This window comes from Sinohyriopsis cumingii, chromosome 9 (assembly GCF_028554795.1).
Source record: "Sinohyriopsis cumingii isolate HCF-2022 chromosome 9, ASM2855479v2, whole genome shotgun sequence".
NCBI classification, from domain to species: domain Eukaryota; kingdom Metazoa; phylum Mollusca; class Bivalvia; order Unionida; family Unionidae; genus Sinohyriopsis; species Sinohyriopsis cumingii.
In genome coordinates, this window is record NC_142969.1 from 105535197 (window position 1) to 105557478 (window position 22282).

A 22282-nucleotide genomic window follows, 5' to 3' on the forward strand; every position below is an offset into this window, starting at 1 on the left:
CAAGTTTGATCATGCAGATGCTTTGCATGAAAAAATATATGGAGTTTAAAGCATCTGAGATACTGCTGTAAAGTTGGTCTGGTTCCCTGACTAACTTCACTAATTCTAATATGAAACCTGGATTCAAGTCAAACACAGATGAACCAATTATCCAGATTTTTTGGCAGCAATCATTTTTCCAAAGTTTGTTATTTTATTCTATAAGTTCATATTTTAAGGGTCATTTACGTTGGATTTATGGCAAAATTGTAAGGGTTGGCAAGTATAATATGATTAATTAGCAATGGGCATTTGGTCTTGTTTTTTTGTTTTGTTCTCCCTCCCCCAAAGCAAGAATTCATTGAAATTCATCTATTACCTGTGACCAATTTTATTTGAAAATTCATACAAAATGTATGTTATTTATACATCAATGTTCGAAGGATAATAAATTTAGAAGAAAAATTCCTCATGCCACATGCAGAGTACTAGCCTAATATTCACTGTAAGCACAAGCCAAATTTAAGTTTCAGTATACAACATAGCTGTAGTAACTTTGCATTTCCTAATAACATTAACTGGCCACTGTCTAGTTTGCAATGATGATGACATCGTACAGTATGCAATGATTATGACACTAGTATGCAATGATTATGATACTTTTTTAATTATGTCATAGATTTCCATCTTAAGAATCTCAATAATGAACCATATCTACACATAACATCACTGTAACTACTATGTGCAGAGTATTGCTATGGTAATGTTATAAGCGATCAGATTTGTTTCCTATTTTCTTGCAGCAGATTTACTCCTTTGTCTGCAGGTTTATATGCCAGCCAAGTACCTGCCTGTCAAAACTACAGGAGAAAAGATTGCACAATGTGTTTTCTTCTGCCCAATCCACAGAGCAAACCATTTTTCCATGACCCTGTATAAATAACAAAAATGACAAGAAAAAGAATTAATTTTATAAGTAACTAAATGCTTTTAAAGGCAAAACTGAACAATATATAGACCTTGCTACTAAGGTTGATGAACATGTATAACTGAGAAAAAATTATTATGGTAAAGTGACATTAATTTTCCAAGTATTTCTAAAGCAAAATAATAAGTTACACAAGGTATGACAAAATCATTATTTTCAACACTGCATAGTAACCACTGAAAACATATTTTACATAATGTAATTCAGAAAATGTAGCCTTTCAAATGTAACTCACTTTTTGCTTCTGAAGGAATTCTTGATGATTTAAAACAAACAAATTTTGAGTAAAGTCAGAATTCTGTACTGAAGAGTTTTTCAACTGTAGGACCTTTTACAGTATCCATATGGTTGACAAAATGGAACTAAATTATTACTTTGTCTAATATCATGTCACTACACGTTATTCTCTTTTACACAGGCAAATGCTTATTGCCAAACTGGAAAAATATGTTATATTTCACCTGACAGGGACCTAAACATCAAAGTACCCATGATACTGACATATCCATGAAAAAAGTGGTTGACAATATTGAAAATATTGACAAAACTTTCTTAACTGAATAATGCTCCTGAGTCAAATGCAAAATCAACTAAAATTTTATTAGAGGAGCAATTCATAACTTATTAAAATCCAAAACTGTAAGGCCCCCAAAAATAAATCTTTGTTTCCTACTGTACTGGTTTTAAAATTAGGGTAAGCAATAGTTTGTTTTGTTTCTAAACATTATATATATATATATATATATATATATATATATATATATATATATATATATATATATATATATATATATATATGTGTATGTAACATTTTTCTGTTACAATTATTTTTTTTTAAATTTAAACAAAAAATATATATAATAATGGTTGGTGTATATAAAATATAATGTGGTAAGCACTTCAAGTACTTGGCCAAATCAGCTCAATTAGGTACACAAATCAATTTGAGGATTTTGTTTCTTTATTTATTTTTTTATTTTTTATTCAAATTTTTTTAAAGACCCTGGTTTGAAAAAGTGAAAGAGTCTGCAATGAACAAAAGAGATTGTCAGCTGACCAGAAACATGCATATTTTTTTTTGGCATAAAGACAGTAACTGCAATATTGTAAAATACAATATGCTAAGGCTGTTTTGAATAAAATATGTTGTAAAGGGCCCCACACACTACAATTTATTTGGCACAGAACCTGTTGGTAGAAACCAAATTAAGAACACGTGTATTCAGGGGCTGTAACTCCTCTAATTCCAGATTGGAATGCTGGACAGCCAATTGATTCAAAGAAAATCTTATAATATTCCATAATAAAAGTGAATTTACTCCACCATTCCTTATTAAAGTTGTGATCTGGAAGCCACAGGAGGAATGGCAACCATGAACCAGAACATTTCTGAATGATGCTGTGGAATACTTGAAATTAAATTCACTTAGATCTCATCAATATAAAACTGAATGACAAATCTGGTTAAAATTCCAACAAACCCGAGTAAGAACATGCTACTGAGTCAGGTGGGTGGGTGGGCCATCAAAGGTCATAAATCTTTGAAATTATACTGTCAATTGCTGGAAATTAAATTTGCTTAAGATATCATCAATACAACTGTACATACAAACTCTGGCTGCAATCTGAAAGCCTTTTAGGTCCTGCTCTGAGGTTTTGAGGCACCAACAGAAGTAGAAAATGCACAAGGTAAAGTTGTTTGCTGTGAAATTCTCGCAATGTGAAGCAAGTTAACATAAACTTACATGTGTTAACATGAATGGATTGACACTGAGCACTACTATTACTGTCTAAAGGAGACAGATGATGAAAATGACTGCTTCTGTGTGCTCAATAAATATATACTGGAAACAAAACAAAATACACTAACTTTGCATGTCCTTGAAGTACAGAAACAAATTCTCACAGCACAGGCATTACTAATTCCTGAAAGTGCACTTCTAAAATATCAAAAGCATATTGTGAGCTCATTTTTCTCCCTTAATAATTCTGAAGTTCTCAAAGTGAAAACAGATATGCAGAGTTAGCAATCTTATGACACACACATCAGGCCTAGGAGTATACTCTCAAACCCAAAGTGCAGAGAATAAAGTGGTTTGCCCAGAGGCACATCATGGTGGCTAACCAAGCATAAACTGGACAGGATTTGAACCCATACCCATCTGGTTGCAAGTCCATTACACTAACTACCCAGCCTCCCAGCTAATTCTAATGCAGGAAATTCCACTTCTAAACAGCAAGATACTTATAAAATGGTATGAAGAGCACATTTTATAAAGCAACCGACTGTTTTTCTATAATCACTATGTGCACTTATTTTGCTTCAAAAATACCAGAAGGCTTATGTGTGTGTGCATATGATCAGAGTACTCATTTTTAAGTATGCACTTGTTATCCATGTTAGTATTATGACCAATGCTCTAATTTCTTACCAGTCTGTTACTCCTCGGAAGGCGACCTATCCTGTTTCCATTAATGTCATACAGTCGGATGTGTCTGTTATCATGAGGGATAGCAATAATGTTTTGGTTAGGAGATACGGATAGCCTGAAATCAAATAAAATTTTAAAAATTAGCAAAATGTCAAAAAATATTTAATCCCTTTCACAACATTTCCAAAACTGAAAATGTACATTCATAAAATACCAACTTCCAATTGGGTCAAACATACATTTGGCTGTGACAATGGGAACTAATGAAAAATTTCTAAGATACATGAAGGAAATAAGGTTAAAGTCTAGTAATATTCATACAGAGTGGTAAAATTAGTTTATTTTAATTTTAAAATTTTCAAAGGTGTAAAATTTTAGTTTTGAAGACAACAGCAAAAACCTGCCTATTATATGCAATTTTTGGATATTGCATGGATCGGGCAACATTGTGGGTATCAGTCCCTATCGCTAGGAAACACATAAAAATCAACCAGTCAATCAATCAGTTAATTAAGTACCTGTTAATTGCAGAGTCAAGTCTTATTGTTGCTATTGGTGATCTCATGTTCTTCAGATCCCATACTTTGACAGTTCTGTCATCACTTCCAGACACAACCTTATCTTGTCTTGCAAATCTAGCTGTTGTTACAGGTCTGAAATTAAACTAGTACTGTCAGTGACAAAATGCACACAGATGTATAATTCATGAACAATTTCTGTCTAGCACTGCACAAAACAAGTTAAAGATTTTGCTGAGCATATATTTTGAACAATATGAAGAAACTAGATCATTATCAACAATTATGTTGCTAAGCTCTATTAAACTTTCAATAGTCTTGAGTAGCCATTGTAAATGTTAATTATAATGCAGAACATGAGTTTAGACTAAAGTGACTGAACACTATAAACCAGTACTGTGTTGACACACCATTCAACCAAACTACCTTAAACTCAGTACTGTGTTGACACACCATTCAATAAACCAACCAAACTACCTTAAACCCAGTAATGTGCTGACACACCATTCAACCAACCAACCAACCAAACTATCTTAAGCCCAGTACTGTGTTGACACCATTCGACCAACCAACCAAACTACCTTACATGCAGTAATGTGTTGACACACTATTCAACAAACCAACCAAACTACCTTAAACCCAGTAATGTTTTTACACACCATTCAACCAACCAACCAAACTACTTTAAATGCAGTAATGTACTGACACACCATTCAACAAACCAACCAATCTAACATAAACCCAGTAATGTGCTGACACACCATTCAACCAACAACCAAACTACCTTAAACCCAGTAGTGTGCTGATTGGTTTAAACCAACCAAACTACCTAAAACCATGTAATGTGCTGACACACCATTCAATCAACCAATCAAACTACCTTAAATCCATTAGCGTGCTGACACACTGTTAAACCAACCAAACTACCTAAAACCATGTAATGTGTTGACACACCATTCAACCAACCAACCAACCTACATTAACACATTAACCCCTGGAGCTTTTTGTCATTTTTGCCTGAAAATCGAGTAGGAAAAACATTTTGAAAGCTATTTCTGAATAGACTCGAAAGCACCAAATCCCCCGTCATCTTTCAATAACAAACTGCTAGAAACATTGATTTTCGTTGGCTATTTGACTTGCACATGAGCAGAAGGGTAAAAGTTGGACTTTTTTTTTTTTTGCTAAACGGAGCCAATATTTTTGTATGGAGACCACTCTTTATTCCAAATGCCCATCTTATCCTATTTTTTGCAAAGGCTCATCTGTCTGTTTGCAGTTCATACTGGTTTGCCTTAGATCTGAGACCAAAAAGTCTAAAATCCAGACACAAAATCGGATTACGACCATGGGCGAATTTTGGGTAAAAAAAAGTCGGGTCAAAAAAATTAGATTTTTCTATCTGTATTTTGTAGTGCAACTAGATATTCCAGATTATTTGGTATCATTGTAGCGCTACATCTGTCTACCTTTCTATAATACCACTCACTTTAGTGTATCATGCATGACCATGAAGCTACAGAGCTCGGCAGTAGGCTAATACCTCCTGCCCTGTAAAGTTGTCGCTAGGGGCTAATGTGCTAAATCCATTAGCATGCTGACACACTGTTAAACCAACCAAACTACCTAAAACCATGTAATGTGTTGACACACTATTCAACCAACCAACCAAACTACCTTAAACCCAGTAATTTGTTGACACACCATTCAACCAACCAACCAAACTACCTTAAACCCAGTAATGTGCTGACACACCATTCAACCAACCAACCAAACTACCTTAAATCCATTAGTGTGCTGACACACTGTTAAACCAACCAAACTACCTAAAACCATGTAATGTGCTGACACCAACCAATGTGCTAACACCAACCAACCAACCAAACTACATTAAATCCAGTAGTGTACTGACACACTATTAAACCAACCAAACTACCTTAAATCAAGTAATGTACTAATAAACCATTAAATAAACCAACCCAACTATCTTAAATCCAGTAGTGTACGGACACACTAACACACTATTAAACCAACCAAACTACCTTAAATCCAGTAATGTACTAATAAACCATTCAACCAACGAACCAAACTACCTTAAATCCAGTAATGTACTAATAAATCATTCAACCAACCAACCAACCAACCAACCCAACTACCTTAGACCCAGTAATGTACTGATAAACCATTCAACCAACCAACCAACCTTAAACCCAGTAATGTTTTGACACACCATTCAACCAACCAACCAAACTACCTAAAACCCAGTAATGTGTTGACACACCATTCAACCAACCAACCAAACTACCTTAAACCCAGTAGTGTGCTGATACACTGTTAAACCAACCAAACTACCTAAAACCCAGTAGTGTGCTGATACACTGTTAAACCAACCAAACTACCTTAAATCCAGTAGTGTTGACACACTGTTAAGCCAACCAAACTACCTTAGACCCAGTTCTTCTTTGAACTCAACCAAAGCCAGTACAAGAAAATTGACAGGTTACAATGAGATTCTTATACAGTAATAAGAGAGATGTCTAATCATCATTAATTTCATGATTCAAACAAAAACTGTACTTGAGAAATGAACATCAAGCACAAAATTTAAACCTAGTCAGTGAAGCATAAAATATGGCCTATAATGACCTACTCTTGATATAATGAAGACACAATCAACAAAATTCATATCCTCAAAAAATTGTATGCTTTAAGAGAGAACAGTATGTACATAGCAAAAAACCTACATAGTTATGAGTTAATTTCTAACACTTAACCTAAGCCTTCAAAATGTGAAATCTAGGTCACAGCAGCCTTTCTGTAAGCAAGGGATACTAAAAGATAAAGATATATATATATATATATATATATATATATATATATATATATATATATATATATATAATCAGCAAGTTTAATGATTCAATCTTGAATACTTAAAATAATTTAACCAGTCAGTGATACGTGAAATATGAGTCACAGTGTGGTATTAACAGATGCATGTATTCAATCATCTGACTTGTTAATTAAAGGAGGAACTAAGCTTGAAAAAAAAACTTAAACCACAATATTTTACCAATGTCAGTGAAGAATGAAACCTGGACCAGAGTTACCTTTTTTATGATGAGTGTGTAGTACTCATCAACATTTATAATTCCTGTTCAAGAGCTTAATGCAGAAACTTAACCTAAGAAAATAAAAATTTGAAATGTAGGTGGCTTTCCTTTTAATTCAATTTTTTAGTTTGATGATTCTAGCATGAACAAACCATGAGAAATAAACAAAAAAACCCACAAAGTTTTAATCAAAGTCAGTGAAGCACGAAAGACTGCTTACAGTGACCTACTTTTGAGGTTGTAGTACTCAAGATACACCCCCTCACCAAATTCAATTATTCTAGGTATAACAGTATTTAGATAATGTGTAAAAAAACATATCCAATGGCATAACCAAGAACGGGTAGCTGATTTTTGGTTTGGTATTTTACAGCACATCAACACAAGTAGGTTTTCTGGTGGTGAGTGAAGTGCCCTGCACCAGGATACATCACAGTAGCTGTCTCTGATCTGATGGTTGGATATGAACCCAAGCCCTTTTGGCTCCATGTCCAGCATGCTAATCACTGAGTCAACACATAATAAAAAAGAATTCCACTGTAAAAAAAGTTTACAGTAAGAAAAATGTTTTCTGATTTTTACAAATCTTTGGTGTTCAAGCTTCCTTTTAATATAGCTAGAAAGTAAAATAAAATTGAGCATATCAAAAAGAACTTGAATTATTTTGGGATGTATGAATGGACATATGGTTGGTCACAAACATGGATGCTAAAATGATCCTTATGTCAAGTTTATTCCAAGGGTGGGGTGGGGGAAGGAGCAGCAGAAGATTAGAAGAAACATATGATCAACGCATTCTAAAAGACATAACTGAAACATACAGCCATAACACTTACTGTGTGTGTCCTTGGAAAACACTGACTGGCATATTTGGATCACGGAAATCCCACAATCTGAAAGTTGTATCTTTTGAAGATGTCACGACTAACTTCTGGGAGGAATGGGCCCTTACATCTGTCAATTCCAGGTCATGACCTGAAGTAAAACTAGTCACTTGTAGCAGCAGCAGTAGTAATAATAATGATAATATAAGTGACGACAATAACAACTACCCTAATGATAGAGACTCGTGAAAGAATTGGTGATTTGCCAATCATATGTGTTATGTGCTTCCCTTTCTGATGAACATCATTTTCTAGTCAGGAGGAAATAACCAGATCTTTCCTCCATTTCTTTCCATGACTTTATGTGAAACTAAAATTTCAAGGGTTCACCTCCAACTGGAAGATGAACAGACATTTTACAGTGTACTATACAACATCAGATAGCTGTGAATGCAAATTACATATTATTTTCTGAAATTCTGAGCATAAATTTGATTAGTCAAACGAATTTATTGCTTCTGTCATCTCTGCATAATCTCTTGTGAAAAATTTGCATTCAATCAAATGGTCTGTTTAAACAATTTTTTGTGTACATAATGTCAACAGAAAAGATATGTGAACAAGTGACATGTTAATTTTTCAACTAAACCTTTCTTTTCTCTTAACTAGCTTGCTGGTGTATCCTTTCTACCAACTTATTTTCTTCCATAAGAACTTTTCCATATAATCAATGATAAATTCAAAAAATGTATACAGACTGTAAGACTCTCCATGTATATACTAAGGGGAATCTACTCTACATTACTTATGGATTAAGGCAGCATAACAAGATCCCCACTTGTGATGTCAAAATTACAGAGGCACAAAATGGCACTTAAAAAAATGGAAGGACAAAAACAAGATGAAAGCTCCTACCAGTTAACGAGGATACTTGATCCCCACTTTCTGTGTCAAATAAAATGGCTGTCCTATCCCATGATGCTGTGATCACCTGACTTCCACCAGCCATCCAATCCGCAGCAATTACAACACCCATGTGACCACCAAGCTCTCTGTTAGGAGTCCTCAGGGTGGATATCTCTGTGATTTTGCTGTCTGTTTGTTCTAAAGAAATGTATAAAACCATATTGCCTGTAACAGTCATAAAATTGTTATCCACTCTTATATAGGATGTGTGTGAGTTGGATTTTTAATGTAGCTTTAACAATTTTTCAGTCATATCACTATGATATCTGCAGTGTGGCAGTTTATAGTGATGTCTAGCACTAAGGCATCATGCGACAGACATGTGGCATCATGTCCCACCCATTCACATTATCCTGACACCAAGTCGAGCAGTCCTAAGACTAACTTCTTAATGCTGAACACCAATCGAGGTAGCTGCAAGTATCATTGTTATAAGTCTTTGGTATCACTTGGCAAGAGTTCAATCCCACAAACCCCTGCATCCAAGGCAGTCTTTATTTATGGAAGTATACAAAACATTATAGGCTGAAAGAATAATATAAAACAGGCAAATGAACCAAGAAGCAGTGATATTTCTTTTCTCTCTTGTTTATTCTCACACCAAAGCTTTATATTACTCCAAGAAATGGATGAAATCATTGTGAAATTCCAGTAACCATATCACAACCATGCTATATCAAAATTCATGGTATAACAAAGCAAGTTACTGAAGGATTTTGCTGTATCTAACAGCCTACCCACTACTAAAACTTAAGTAAGCACACTTAGGGCGCTAAGATTGTTCGACCATGAAAAGGCAAAATTCAATGATGGTCTAAAATAAAAGGAAATTTTTACTAAATTACATGTACACATTCAGTTTGATATAAATTATATAAAAAAATCCCCAATTTTTAGAAACTTTTTCATTATAAACTCTTTTATAACTTTGTTAAGTTTCCAAAAGAAAGTATTTCATTTATTAGAAAACTCTGCATCAATAAGAGTTCCAGTTAAACTTTGGTTTGGTCATTTCTTTACTTTTGTACCTTCCACTGCCTCTTCTTTCTCTGATCCCTCTATCTCATCTTCTCCAGAAGAGTGGTGTAATTTCTGCTGGAAATGAAAACAAAACTTTTTAATACTGACAAAGTTAAGATGTTTAATACAATCATTTCATATTTTCAATATTACACACATGTAACATGTATATCCTCATGAAATCACAAGATAAAAGCAACTGACTATCGTTCACTGGACCTCGTTAGAAAACTGCAAAGCATCATGGGCAAAAACATTTGGAAGACATAATGATGTAATCTGTTTTCTCTGTCTTACTAATACTTGTGAACTCCTCAATCAGGGCATATTTGTATTTGTAAGGGATGATGAAAAGCCCCCTTTAGAAATATAAAATGAATGCTTATCCTCATGTAATCATGAGAAAAAAAGCATAACAGCCAAGGCAACTGAATATCATTCAGTTAACCTCATTAAGAATTTAAAAAGCATTATGGGGGGAAAAAATCTGGAAGCAAAGTATAAATAAAAGAATTACTAAAAGAAGAAATTATTCCAAATCATCATGATGAGGTGACTTACATAACAGCTACCATGAATCCAGGGGCCACACTAAAAATTGTCAAACAGCAAATAATACAAAAACAGAGAATCAGTTTCTTTGTGTTATTACAACTTTCATCCTGTTCCAAAAATGGAAAGGAAAATTTTGACTTGAAACTCACTCTGCAGCCCACTGGTCAAGTTGGAAAACAAGACGGTGAGTTACTGCTAGAATATAAGCAATTAATTAAATAAAATAGAGCTGCCCAAATAGGCTATATATTTTTGCTCAAGATTCTGTTGAGTATGAATGAAGGTTCAGCAAGATTTTCCTATTTTCAGTTAAAGTTTGTCATATTTCTTCAGAGTCTAGTGAATTTTGTTGACAAAATGTAAATTAAGGCTGATATTTTTAAAATGATACCATGATACAGTAATCATCATGGGGAAAGTGTTGCCGCATAATGTGTGAAATATGACAGAGTCTTTTGTTTTCAGTATAATGTGGTCCTTCATATAACATGGGTCTTACATTTATCAGTATAGTCTGGTCCCTGGTCCCTCATAGAACACAGGTCTTCCAGTCTCAGATAACAAGGTCTTACATACAATGTAGTCTTTTGTGTCAGTATGGTTACTCATATTATACTGGTCTTTCATTCTCATTATTGTGTGGTCCTTCATTTAACAAGAGCCTCTGGTTTTCAGTATCGTGTGACCCTTATATAATACAGGTCTTTGTTTTCAATATAGTGTGGTCCATGATATAATACAGGTCTTTGGTTTTCAGTATAGTGTGGTCCTCATAAAATACTAGTTTTTCAGTCTCAGTATAGTGTGGTCCTTCATATATCAAGTCTCTGGATTTCAGTATAGAGTGGTCCCTTACATCATACAGGTCTTTGGTTTTCATTATAGTGTGGTCACTTGTATAACACAGGGATTTGGTTTTCAGTATAGTGTGGTCCCTTGTATAACACAGGTCTTTGGTTTTCAGTATAGTGTGGTCCCTTGTATAACACAGAGCTATGGTTATCAGAACAGTGTGGTCCCTTGTATAACACAGGTCTTTGGTTTTAAGTATAGTGTGGTCCCTTGTATAACACAAGGCTATGGTTTTCAGAACAGTGTGGCCCCTTGTATAATGCAGGTATTTGGTTTTCAGTATAGTGTGACCCTTGTATGATACTGGTCTTTGGTTTTCAGTATAGTGTGGCCCCTTGTATAATGCAGGTTTTTCGTTTTCAGTACAGTGTGACCCCTTGTATAATGCAGGTCTTTGGTTTTCAGTATAGTGTGGCACCTTGTATTATAAGAGGTCTTTGGTTTTCAGTATAGTGTGGCACCTTGTATTATACAGTTCTTTGGTTTTCAGTATAGTGTGGCACCTTGTATGATACAGGTGTTTTATTTTCAGTATAGTGTAGCTCTTATATAATGCAGGTCTTTGGTTTTCAGTATAGTGTGGCCCCTTTTATAATTACAGATTTTTTTGTTTTCAGCATAGTGTGACCCCTTGTATAATACAGGTCTTTGGTTTTCAGTATAGTGTGACCCCTTGTATTATACAGGTCTTTGTTTTTCAGTATAGTGTGGCCCCTTGTATTTAACAGGCATTTGGTTTTCAGTATAGTATGGCTCCCTGTATTATACAGGTCTTTGGTTTTCAGTATAGTGTGGCCCCTTGTATAACACAGATCTTTGGTTTTCAGTATAATGTGGTCCCTTGTATAATGCAGGTCTTTGGTTTTCAGTATAGTGTAGCCCCTTGTATGATACAGGTCTTTGGTTTTCAGTATAGTGTGGTCCTTGTATAATACAGGTCTTTGTTTTTCAGTATAATGTGGCCCCTTGTATTATACAGGTTTCTGGTTTTCAGTATAGTGAGGCCCCTTATATGATACAGGTCTTTTGTTTTCAGTATAGTGTGGCCCCTTGTATGATGCAGGTCTTTGGTTTTCAGTATAGTGTGGCCCCTTGTATAATACAGGTCTTTGGTTTTAGTATAGCATAGCCCTTGCATAATACTGGACTTTGGTTTTCAGTATAGTGTGGCCCCTTGTATAATAAAGTTTCTTCGTCTTCAGTATAGTGTGGCCCTTTGTATAATGCAGGTCTTGGGTTTTCAGTATAGTGTGACTGCTTGTAGAACACAGGTCTTTGGTTTTCAGTATAATGCGGCCCCTTGTACAATGCAGGTCTTTGGTTTTCAGTATAGTGTGGCCCCTTGTATAATGCAGGTCTTTTGTTTTCAGTACAGTGTGGCCCCTTGTATAATGCAGGTCTTTGGTTTTCAATATAGTATGACCCCTTGTATAATACAGGTCTTTTGTTTTCAGTATAGTGTGGCCCCTTGTATATTACAGTTCTTTGATTTTCCGAACAGTGTGGCCCCTTGTATTATACAGGTCTTTGGTTCTCAGTATAGTGTGGCTGCTTGTATTATACAGGTCTTTGGTTTTCAGTATAGTGTGGCCCCTTCTATAATACAGGTCTTTGGTTTTCAGTATAGCGTGGCCCCTTGTATTATACAGGTCTTTGGTTTTCAGTATAGTGGGACCCCTTGTATTATACAGGTCTTTGGTTTTCAGTATAGCGTGGCCCCTTGTATTATACAGGTCTTTGGTTTTCAGTATAGTGTGGCCCCTTGTATTATACAGGTCTTTGGTTTTCAGTATAATGTGGCCCCTTGTTTAACACAGGTCTTTGGTTTTCAGTATAGTGTAGCCCCTTGTATAATGCAGGTCTTTCGTTTTCAGTATAGTGTTGCTCCTTGTATGATACAGATCTTTGGTTTTCAGTATAGTGTGGCCCTTGTATAATACAGGTCATTGTTTTTCAGTATAGTGTGGCCCCTTGTGTTATACAGGTCTATGATTTTCAGTATAGTGTGGCCCCTTGTATTATACAGGTCTTTGGTTTTCAGTAATAGTGTGGCCCCTTGTATATGTGATTTTGGATTTTTTTAACGTAGCTTTAACAATTTTTCAGTCATATCGCTACAATGTCTGCAATGTGGCAGTTTATAGTGATGTCTAGCACTGGGGCATCATGCCGCAGACATGTAGCGTGATGTCCCACCCAGTCACGTTATCCTGACACCGGGCCGACCAGTCCTAACACTAACCTCTTAATGCTGAACGCCAAGCGAGGCAGCTGTTAGTACCATTTTTGTAAGTCTTTGGTATGACTCGGTCGGGAATCGAACCCACGACCTCCCGCATCCGAGGCAGATGCTCTAACCACTAGGCCATCGGCCCCTTGCATAACACAGGTTTTTGGTCTTCAGTATAATGTGACCCCTTGTATAATACAGTTCTCTGGTTTTCAGTATAGTGTGACCCCCTGTATAATACAGGTCTTTGGTTTTCAGTATAGTGTGGCCTCTTGAATTATACACGTCTTTGCATTTCAGTATAGTGTGGCCTCTTGTATTACATAGCTTTTTGGTTTTCAGTGTAGTGTGGCCCCTTGTATTATAAGGTCTTTGGTTTTCAGTATAGTGTGGTCCCTTGTATTATAAGGTCTTTGGTTTTCAGTATAGTGTGGTCCCTTGTATTATACAGGTTTTTGGTTTTCAGTATAGTGTGGCCTTTTGTATTATACAGGTCCTTGGTTTTCAGTATAGTGTGGCCCCTTGTATTATACAGGTCCTTGATTTTCAGTATAGTGTGGCCCCTTGTATTTAACAGGTATTTGGTTTTCAGTATAGTGTGGCCTTTTGTATTTAACAGGTATTTGGTTTTCAGTATAGTGTGGCCTTTTGTATTATACAGGTCCTTGGTTTTCAGTATAGTGTGGCCCCTTGTATTATACAGGTCCTTGATTTTCAGTATAGTGTGGCCTTTTGTATTATACAGGTCCTTGGTTTTCAGTATAGTGTGCCTCTTCATGTAACACTGGACTTGGTTTTAGAACCCATAAATGGATGAACGCAGTTTTGATAATGAACCTACCAAAGAAGAAGGTGACCTCACTTTCACCACGGTAAACTTATTAAACAAAACTCCAACAATGTATTTACTTACAACCATGTCATGTGAAGGGGCATTAATCTGAGCCCTCCAGATGTGAGCCATCCCATCCCCTGAGGCTGTAAGCACCAATTCCTGGGATGGATGGAACCGGATTGCATTGACAGAACCCTGGTGGCCACAGTACTGTAATGTACACTGACCTGAATCAATGTCCCACAGGCGTGCAGAATGATCTAAAAATATGCCAGGCATGGAAATATATTAAATACAAATCTGAAAATATGCCAGGCATGGAAATATATTAAATACAAAAAATTTCCAATGTTCACTGTATTGTTACCAATGAAAACAAATTTATTACAAACAAAACTTATAAGAAATAAAAATGAAAATTTTGTTTAAGAAGAAAATATATTTAATTCAGATGGTAATTGTTGTGATGGGAAAAATAATTCTTTCTGAATATACTATTTTTGAAAAGGTAAATCCAAATTCCAACAAGTCTCTTTCTAATTGGCTGAATGGGAAACTTCAGCAGTAAAATTCGTGATATACTGTCCGACACTTTGACCCTATATAATGTATGATATACTGTCCGACACTTTGACCCTATATAATGCATGATATACTGTCAGACACTTTGACCCTATATAATGCATAATATACTGTCAGACACTTTGACCCTATATAATGCATGATATACTGTCAGACACTTTGACCCTATATAATGCATAATATACTGTCAGACACTTTGACCCTATATAATGCATGATATACTGTCAGACACTTTGACCCTATATAATGCATGATATACTGTCAGACACTCTGACCCTATATAATGTTATGCCTCTACTAGTAAATTAGCAAAAAATTAGCAAAAATAAATATCAGCTCATATGTACACAATTTTCCACTCTTTATTAAAATTCAGAAAGAAATCTTATGAATTTAAGATGATGATGCTGGGTTTACTGTTAGAAATATCCATTGTACTGGCCATTAATGTATCACTGGAAAAACTCAACATGACATAACTGATTAGAAGATGTTGATGGTGGTTTTATTGACACAAATATCCATTTTGCCAGCTATTAATGTGTCACTGGTAAAACTCAGTATGTTATATATTAAAACCAATAAAATCATCATCATTTAAAAGAATGTTAACCCCTATATGTACCTGCTGAAGCTGTCCCAATATAGGACTGATTAGTTCTAGCGATGCTGACCTCCCATACCCCATCTCGATGTCCAGTAAATTCCCGCACCACAGAATAAGCTGGGGAGGCCTGGCGGAAACTGGACACGATTTTACTTGTTGAAGCTTTGTAAGTTGTCTTAATCTTCTGAGAGAGCTGACTAGCTGCTGAAATGCAAATTAAACATGATTCATACTGGTATTCAGCACTCTCACCAGGTCAACATAAAACATTGCTATTTAACACTCTCACCAGAACGTCAACATAAAACACTGAAATAAGACATTACTCTCACCAGAAGGTCATAATAAAACATTGCTATTTGACATTAATATCACCAGAAGGTAAACATCAAACATTGCTATTAGACTTTAGTCTCACTAGAAGGTCAACATCTAACATTGCAATCAGACATTGCTCTCACCAGAAGGTCAACATCTAACATTGCTATCAGACATTGCTCTCACCAGAAGGTCAACATCAAACATTGCTATCAGACATTGCTGGCACCAGAAGGTCAACATCAAATATTGCAATCAGACATTGCTCTCACCAGAAGGTCAACATCAAATATTGCAATCAGACATTACTCTCACCAAAAGGTTAACATCAAACATTCCTATTTTAAACTTTAGTCTCACTAGAAGGTTCTCAAATATTGCTATCAGACATTACTCTCACAAGAAGGTCAACACCAAACATTCGTATCACATGTTTCTCAAATCTGAAGGTCAATATCAAATTTGTTAACAGCTCAATTGAAACTGAACATTTTTACATCAAACAAATACATTCTTACTCTTTACAATCAAGGCATCTCCTTAATATTGCTCACTTATTTAATAGGGGTCAAATTTGTTTGGTCCCATCATTTTGTGCTATATAACTGTTGAGTTTATAGCAGCCTCCTACTCAGTGCAGTTAGTGATAACAATTTTGTTGTTGCAAAAACATGTTTTCAGTGCATAATGGTTAGCTTGATATACATCTTGATTTATTTTGTTGTTTTGGTTTCATTAGCTTTACTGGCACATTTACCATATTACTTAGTTTATCGTGCCAAGGAAATGGGAGTGTTTATCCAAATGATACAATGAAGTAGCCAAACCATGCTGGCTGGGTATTGAACCTGTACCCATTGTATTATGAGTCCAATGCTCCACCAACTGCTCTACTACAACTCCCATATCATCTTTGTCTTGGACATTATGCGTTCAGAGTTTATTATATTGGTGTGTGTCAAATAATGAGCAGAAACATATATATGGTATGTCATTACTTGTAATTCACAAGTAAAGTAGTGCATTAACCTCACCTTGATAATCCTTGCTCCCCTTACATCCTTGAAATCTTATATAACTGTTAAGTGGCACTGTGTATAAAGGTCACTCGTCGAAAAAGACTAATTCTGGCCAGTAACCACGACAGATATGATTGACAATTTCCAGTTTTCAGGGTGACCACTATAGACAGGTTTGCCTGTATATCACCTACTTCTGAGAGCATAGACAGCAGTTTAAGGGTGTTTCTGAGCTTGAGAAAACTGGTGACCCAACAGAGAAGTCTGCCAATATTTATCATTTACAATGGTAAATGGTACAAAGATATGAGCCCCATCTAATTTGGGTGCGACAACAATATCCAATTATGCAAACACCAATAAATTTTATTATACACCCCTTTTTTGTTAAATGATGAAATGTATGTAAATTGCTTTTTCAGGAATTTAAAATGAAATCCAACGTTCTTAAAAACAAATGTTGCATTAATCATTTTAAAACTTAATTATGCACAAAGATACAATGTCATCACATGCTGTCACATACTGTTACATTATGATACACCTGTTGTGACATCAGTTATTGTAGCGACAAATTTATTGGGTCCTATGTGTGCTTGTCACCAAACAATAAATGCCTGATGTTAAAGATAAAAATATCCTGAATGATCCAACTGAATTCAACTGCAAAGGCAATCACACACAGTGTATATAATAAGGATTACTACTGGCCCTTGCATGATCTAACATGGAGACTGCTCCTAGAACTACAATGGTGTAAGCAAAAGTGCTAACTCAACACCATCCAAACCTCTCATTACAAGTGTAATTTAGTCAATTTCATTCTAGATTGCTGATGGGAAATAAATATACTCTGGCCCTTTGATAATTTGTGAGCAATGGAGATAAGTTAAGTTAGACTGCTGCATAATTGAGGTCATAAGGCAGTGAGGTAGACTCATATTTGGGTTAACAGTTCTGGGGAAGAAGGGAAGGTGTTAAAACATCAATGATGCACAAGAATTAAAATCTCCATTGTCTTAAATATTAAACTCGACCATATCAACATCCATGGATATGAGATTTTATAACACCAATTAAAGTCAGTTCATGATGTACTTATAAATCAAACTGTTTGGACAAAAGTAAAGTAGGAGTTGCCTCCCATTGACATAATTTATGTAGATTCTCCTAAGTGATGTTTATGAAAAAGTCATTGAAATGATTTTCTTTTTATAATTTTAACAAACTGAAGCTATATTTGATGGTGAGCTGGTACTAACTGTTCAAATTTGAGACACCTTCATGCTAGAACACTTTATGTCAAATTTAGTTTGGGACCAATCATTTAGTTTAGGAGGCAGAAGGGGGCTGCGAGTTTGTTTTGAGTCATGATACTTGTTACTCTTTCATCCCCAAGAGAATTTTTTTTTCAAGTAATATAAAGGATATAATATTTTCTATAAATCACAGAAAGAGCATTTTTTCAAGCTCCAAGCCCCATCTCCCTTCAAAGCTTAAATAGTCAGGTCGGTCCCTTAAATTCTGCTAAACCAGTTTAAGAGAATTCTTTTATCTTCTAATGCAGGCCATATATGATGTCAGATCAGCATAATTTGTATCAATTTGAAAGGCCTATATGCCTGGGTGCATTTTGTTAAATTTTGTTGAGTGGTTTTTGAGAATAAGTCAATTTAAGTTGTTTTCTGCATTTAGTAACAGTGGTCACATCTAACAGATCAGCATCATTTGTACAAACTTGAAGTGCCAGGATGATGTCTGCCAAGTTTGGTTAAGCTGGTTTACTGGTTTTGTAAAAGATGCTAAAAATAGTATATGTGGACAAACATATTACGGTTCATGGTCAATAGACAATGTATGACTCCAGCCTTATTACTAAAAAAGTGCACAAATTACATGAATGTGGTAGGCTGAACCTCATCCAAATGTTACTGTGATACATACCTATCAACCAGTTGAGATGAAAACCTGTGTGCCAGACCAATAAAAACCTTACAATGACCAAACAAACCATACATGAAAAAATGTATTCATACATAATATTAGATAAACAGTTTTAAAACAACAAATGCCATAAACAAACTAATTTTACACACATTTACATAATTATTTACATCTCTGAAACTTTATTTCATTTTATTCTTATGATTTTCAGTGTGTTGTAACACACACACACATTATTATATACAACACATGCACCCTTTGTACTTTTTGAAATGTAATCTGGGGTTTTAAAGTCTATGCAGCAGGTGTCAATGCTTTTTTACACTGTAAAAATGATGTTAGTGTGTCTGCATTCAGGGACTTCCTACAATATGTATTTTTTTCATCATAGTAAAAGATCTTTTACCTTGTGTGTCAAGGTAAGTTGTCGATGAATAACTAATTTCAGATTTGAGAAGTGGATACCACCAGTACTAATTGTCTGGCTGATAATATCCAGCCAGTCACTACAAAAGCTCCTTTTCTGGCAATTGTCTGTTAATACAGGCACACACTCATCAAGCAGCATGCAATAATCCCCAAATTCATCTTTAAATGCCTCAATGCTTTATGATCCAGGTGTGGAGCAACTCAAAAACGAAAGTGTTGCTATGAGTAAAATAAAAAGATATGTGCAAGGTATTTTGAAAAACGAATTTCCAAGGTGTAATATTAACTTATTTGGATTTATCATGGCCTCATTATTACATATTTAAATTTTTCCCCCATAAACCCTTAGTCCTACAATATAAGACCTCAACCTGATATTTTTTCGGTGTCAAGGTCTTATTGCCCAATGACAGCACTGTGTAGCGTGATCCAACATCAATTAACTTCGGAACGACAAGTCAAATTTTCAGAAATATCTCTCATGCTTGGCATCCCATATCAGTGTTTTTCTACAAATTAAAGTTATAATGTTTTAGTCAGACTTTACTTAAACTTATGTCTTTTTCCTAATAAATTCAAATTCCCACACAAGTAAATGGACATGTTTTCAAGTTCCTTGGCCTACATTGTAGTTGGATAGACTGTGATGGAAGTTGGGGATACCAAAATCAGTTCAAAGGATCATAAGAATCTTGAATGAAACAAAACTATCTAAACACTTTCTTCAATATTAATAGATTTGTATTTGTTTCTTTAAGGAAAGATACTTTCACTTAACCAGATTTTGCCATTCCTGGCTTCCATTGCTTTCCAAAGCATATTAGAGTTATTCCCACTTTGATTGCAGATAGTTTAAAAAGATTCTGGATCACGCCCGATTTAAAAAAAAAATTATGTCTAGACTCCAGCAGCAGAGGGGGCGAATCGGACATTTTGTCCAATCGTTATTTTGCTTAATTATTACTTTCTGCACTCAACGATCTAGTGTCGTCAGCGCCTGGTAAAAAAAAAACGACGACGTCGTTGGGGGATCGTCGCGTTGTCATTTGGTTTAATTAACACCTTCTGCGCGCCGATCCCCAGCGTCGTCAGCGTCCGGTAAGCACATCAACGACCGCGTCGATGTCATCGCCCCCTCTGCTGCTAAGTGGTTATTTACGATGAAAATTATTTACAACTAACCGAATATTTGGTCAAGTCCGATACGATATCGTGTCCGAGGATCATGTAAATTTATCGTTACGAATCCATGTGGGGTCAACTGAGCATGACTAAAAAAGTTTCGAAAAACATTAAAGTCCATGTCACCGCCGCACCATGTCTGCCAAATATTTCGTAGCGTGTGTGTATCAACGCCGTTGAATACAGCAAGAATATTACAGTTGTCTCTAATTACTTTTGGAATCTGAGTGTATCGTTGAGTGACATATATCACGTCAGTGTTTTTATGCCTGCCTCTGGAAAATATCCTAGCTGGGTTTTTTTGATTGTCTAACATAACATCATTGTACACGACTAGAATGTTAACGTCGCCATCAATATCATCAATACCCGGTGCATCATTGATATCTGTAATAAACTCGATGACATTTTTTTTAGCGATCGCTGATGCATTCTCGTTGAAATCTTTCAACACCTCGTAGCATCGTTGATCATCTACGCTAGGAGCAACCAAATACAACTTATCCCACTTCATCCATCTCATTATTAAATTGAGTAATAATTGCGTCTTGCCGGATCCAGATGGTCCGATGATAATCATCCGGATCGAGTTTGGTAACGCTGCAACATGCTTAACTGGTTCTCTTGTTTTAGTCGCCGAAAAATCAATTATATTCATATCTCTATACATAAATTATGGATCTATATTGTGTGAAGTGTAGAGTGCGTACTGGCACAAATGATATGACAACCGTTACAACAAGAAATAACAGATCGGCGCTTACTGGTAAGTGTGTACAATGCGGTACAAAGAAATTTAGATTTATTTCTATTAAACCCGGGGATGTTTTAAAAAAAAGCAAGGAGGTGATATTGCAGCCAAATTGGCAAAACTCCCCGGAACACCGTGGGCAAAGTATCCAGGAGAAAAGCACCTCCCAGGATATAACTACTGTGGCCCCGGAACACGATTAGATATCAGACTCGATGATCAAAATCAGCCGCGACCCGGTGAGTACCCAATAAACGCTATCGATAAGGCGTGTCATGTTCATGATGTTGCTTATCGTAGCGGTGATCTGCAACAGCGTCATATCGCGGATGTAAAATTAATTCACGCATTAAATGCTATTCCTGATAAATCCGTCAAAGAAAAATTGGCCTCATGGTTGGTAAAATCGGCTATGAAAGGTAAATTAATGATTGGAAGCGGAGCTTCTCGCGCTGGTAATTGAAAACGCTAGCGTTCATAATAACAACATGGAATCCATCTATTATTCTCCGAGAGGATACTGGAAGGGGAAGGCCGCAATTGGTAAGCTTGCAAGCGCTGCAAAGGTAACAAAGACCACTGCGGCTAATTGGTTATCCAAACAGGCTATATGGCAAATCTATCTACCACCGCCTAAACAAATCAACTTCTCGCGCTTTGATGTCAGCGTACCTAATGAAGTTCATCAGGCTGATATACTATTTTTGCCGCATGACAACGGTTACAAATACGCGCTAACCGTAGTTGATGTTGCGAGTCGATACAAACAAGCGGAGCCGTTAAAAACAAAGTCGGCAACTGAAGTAGCCGCTGCGTTTGAAAGAATTTATCGAAGAGGCCCTCTGCGCTGGCCAAATCTATTACAAGTTGATCCCGGTAGTGAATTTCGCGGCGCTGTTTTATCAACGCTGAAACATCATAGCGTCGCGATACGACGAGGTCATACTGCGCTACATCGTGATCAGGCAATTGTTGAACGATTCAATCGGACTCTCGCTGAACGGTTATTTGGATATCAATACGCGAAGGAATTCATCCAAGAAAAACGATCTCGTGAATGGGTTAAAAGGTTGCCAGGTGTAATTGCAGCGTTAAATAACGAGATTACCCGAGCAATCAACATGAAGCCCAGCGACGC

At 35.9% G+C, this 22282-nt stretch overlaps 1 protein-coding gene across 4 annotated transcripts in view; it reads right to left on the reverse strand.

Annotated features, from left to right (window-relative positions):
- Window positions 1-354: 354 nt before the first annotated feature.
- LOC149792416 (WD repeat-containing protein 37-like) overlaps window positions 355-22282 on the reverse strand; it is a 54490-nt gene continuing 32562 nt past the window's right edge. For 2 of the 4 annotated variants that reach the window (XM_089970985.1, XM_089970986.1), the window contains exons 5-12: window positions 15520-15705; window positions 14391-14572; window positions 9849-9915; window positions 8770-8958; window positions 7867-8005; window positions 3918-4052; window positions 3400-3514; window positions 355-910 (exon numbers count right to left, since the gene is read on the reverse strand). In XM_089970985.1, coding sequence (XP_089827111.1) covers window positions 788-910; window positions 3400-3514; window positions 3918-4052; window positions 7867-8005; window positions 8770-8958; window positions 9849-9915; window positions 14391-14572; window positions 15520-15705 — 1136 coding nt within the window. In that variant the 3' untranslated portion in view covers window positions 355-787. The remainder of the gene's footprint in view (window positions 911-3399; window positions 3515-3917; window positions 4053-7866; window positions 8006-8769; window positions 8959-9848; window positions 9916-14390; window positions 14573-15519; window positions 15706-22282) is intronic. The other 2 variants (XM_089970988.1, XM_089970987.1) reach the window with 2 other exon arrangements.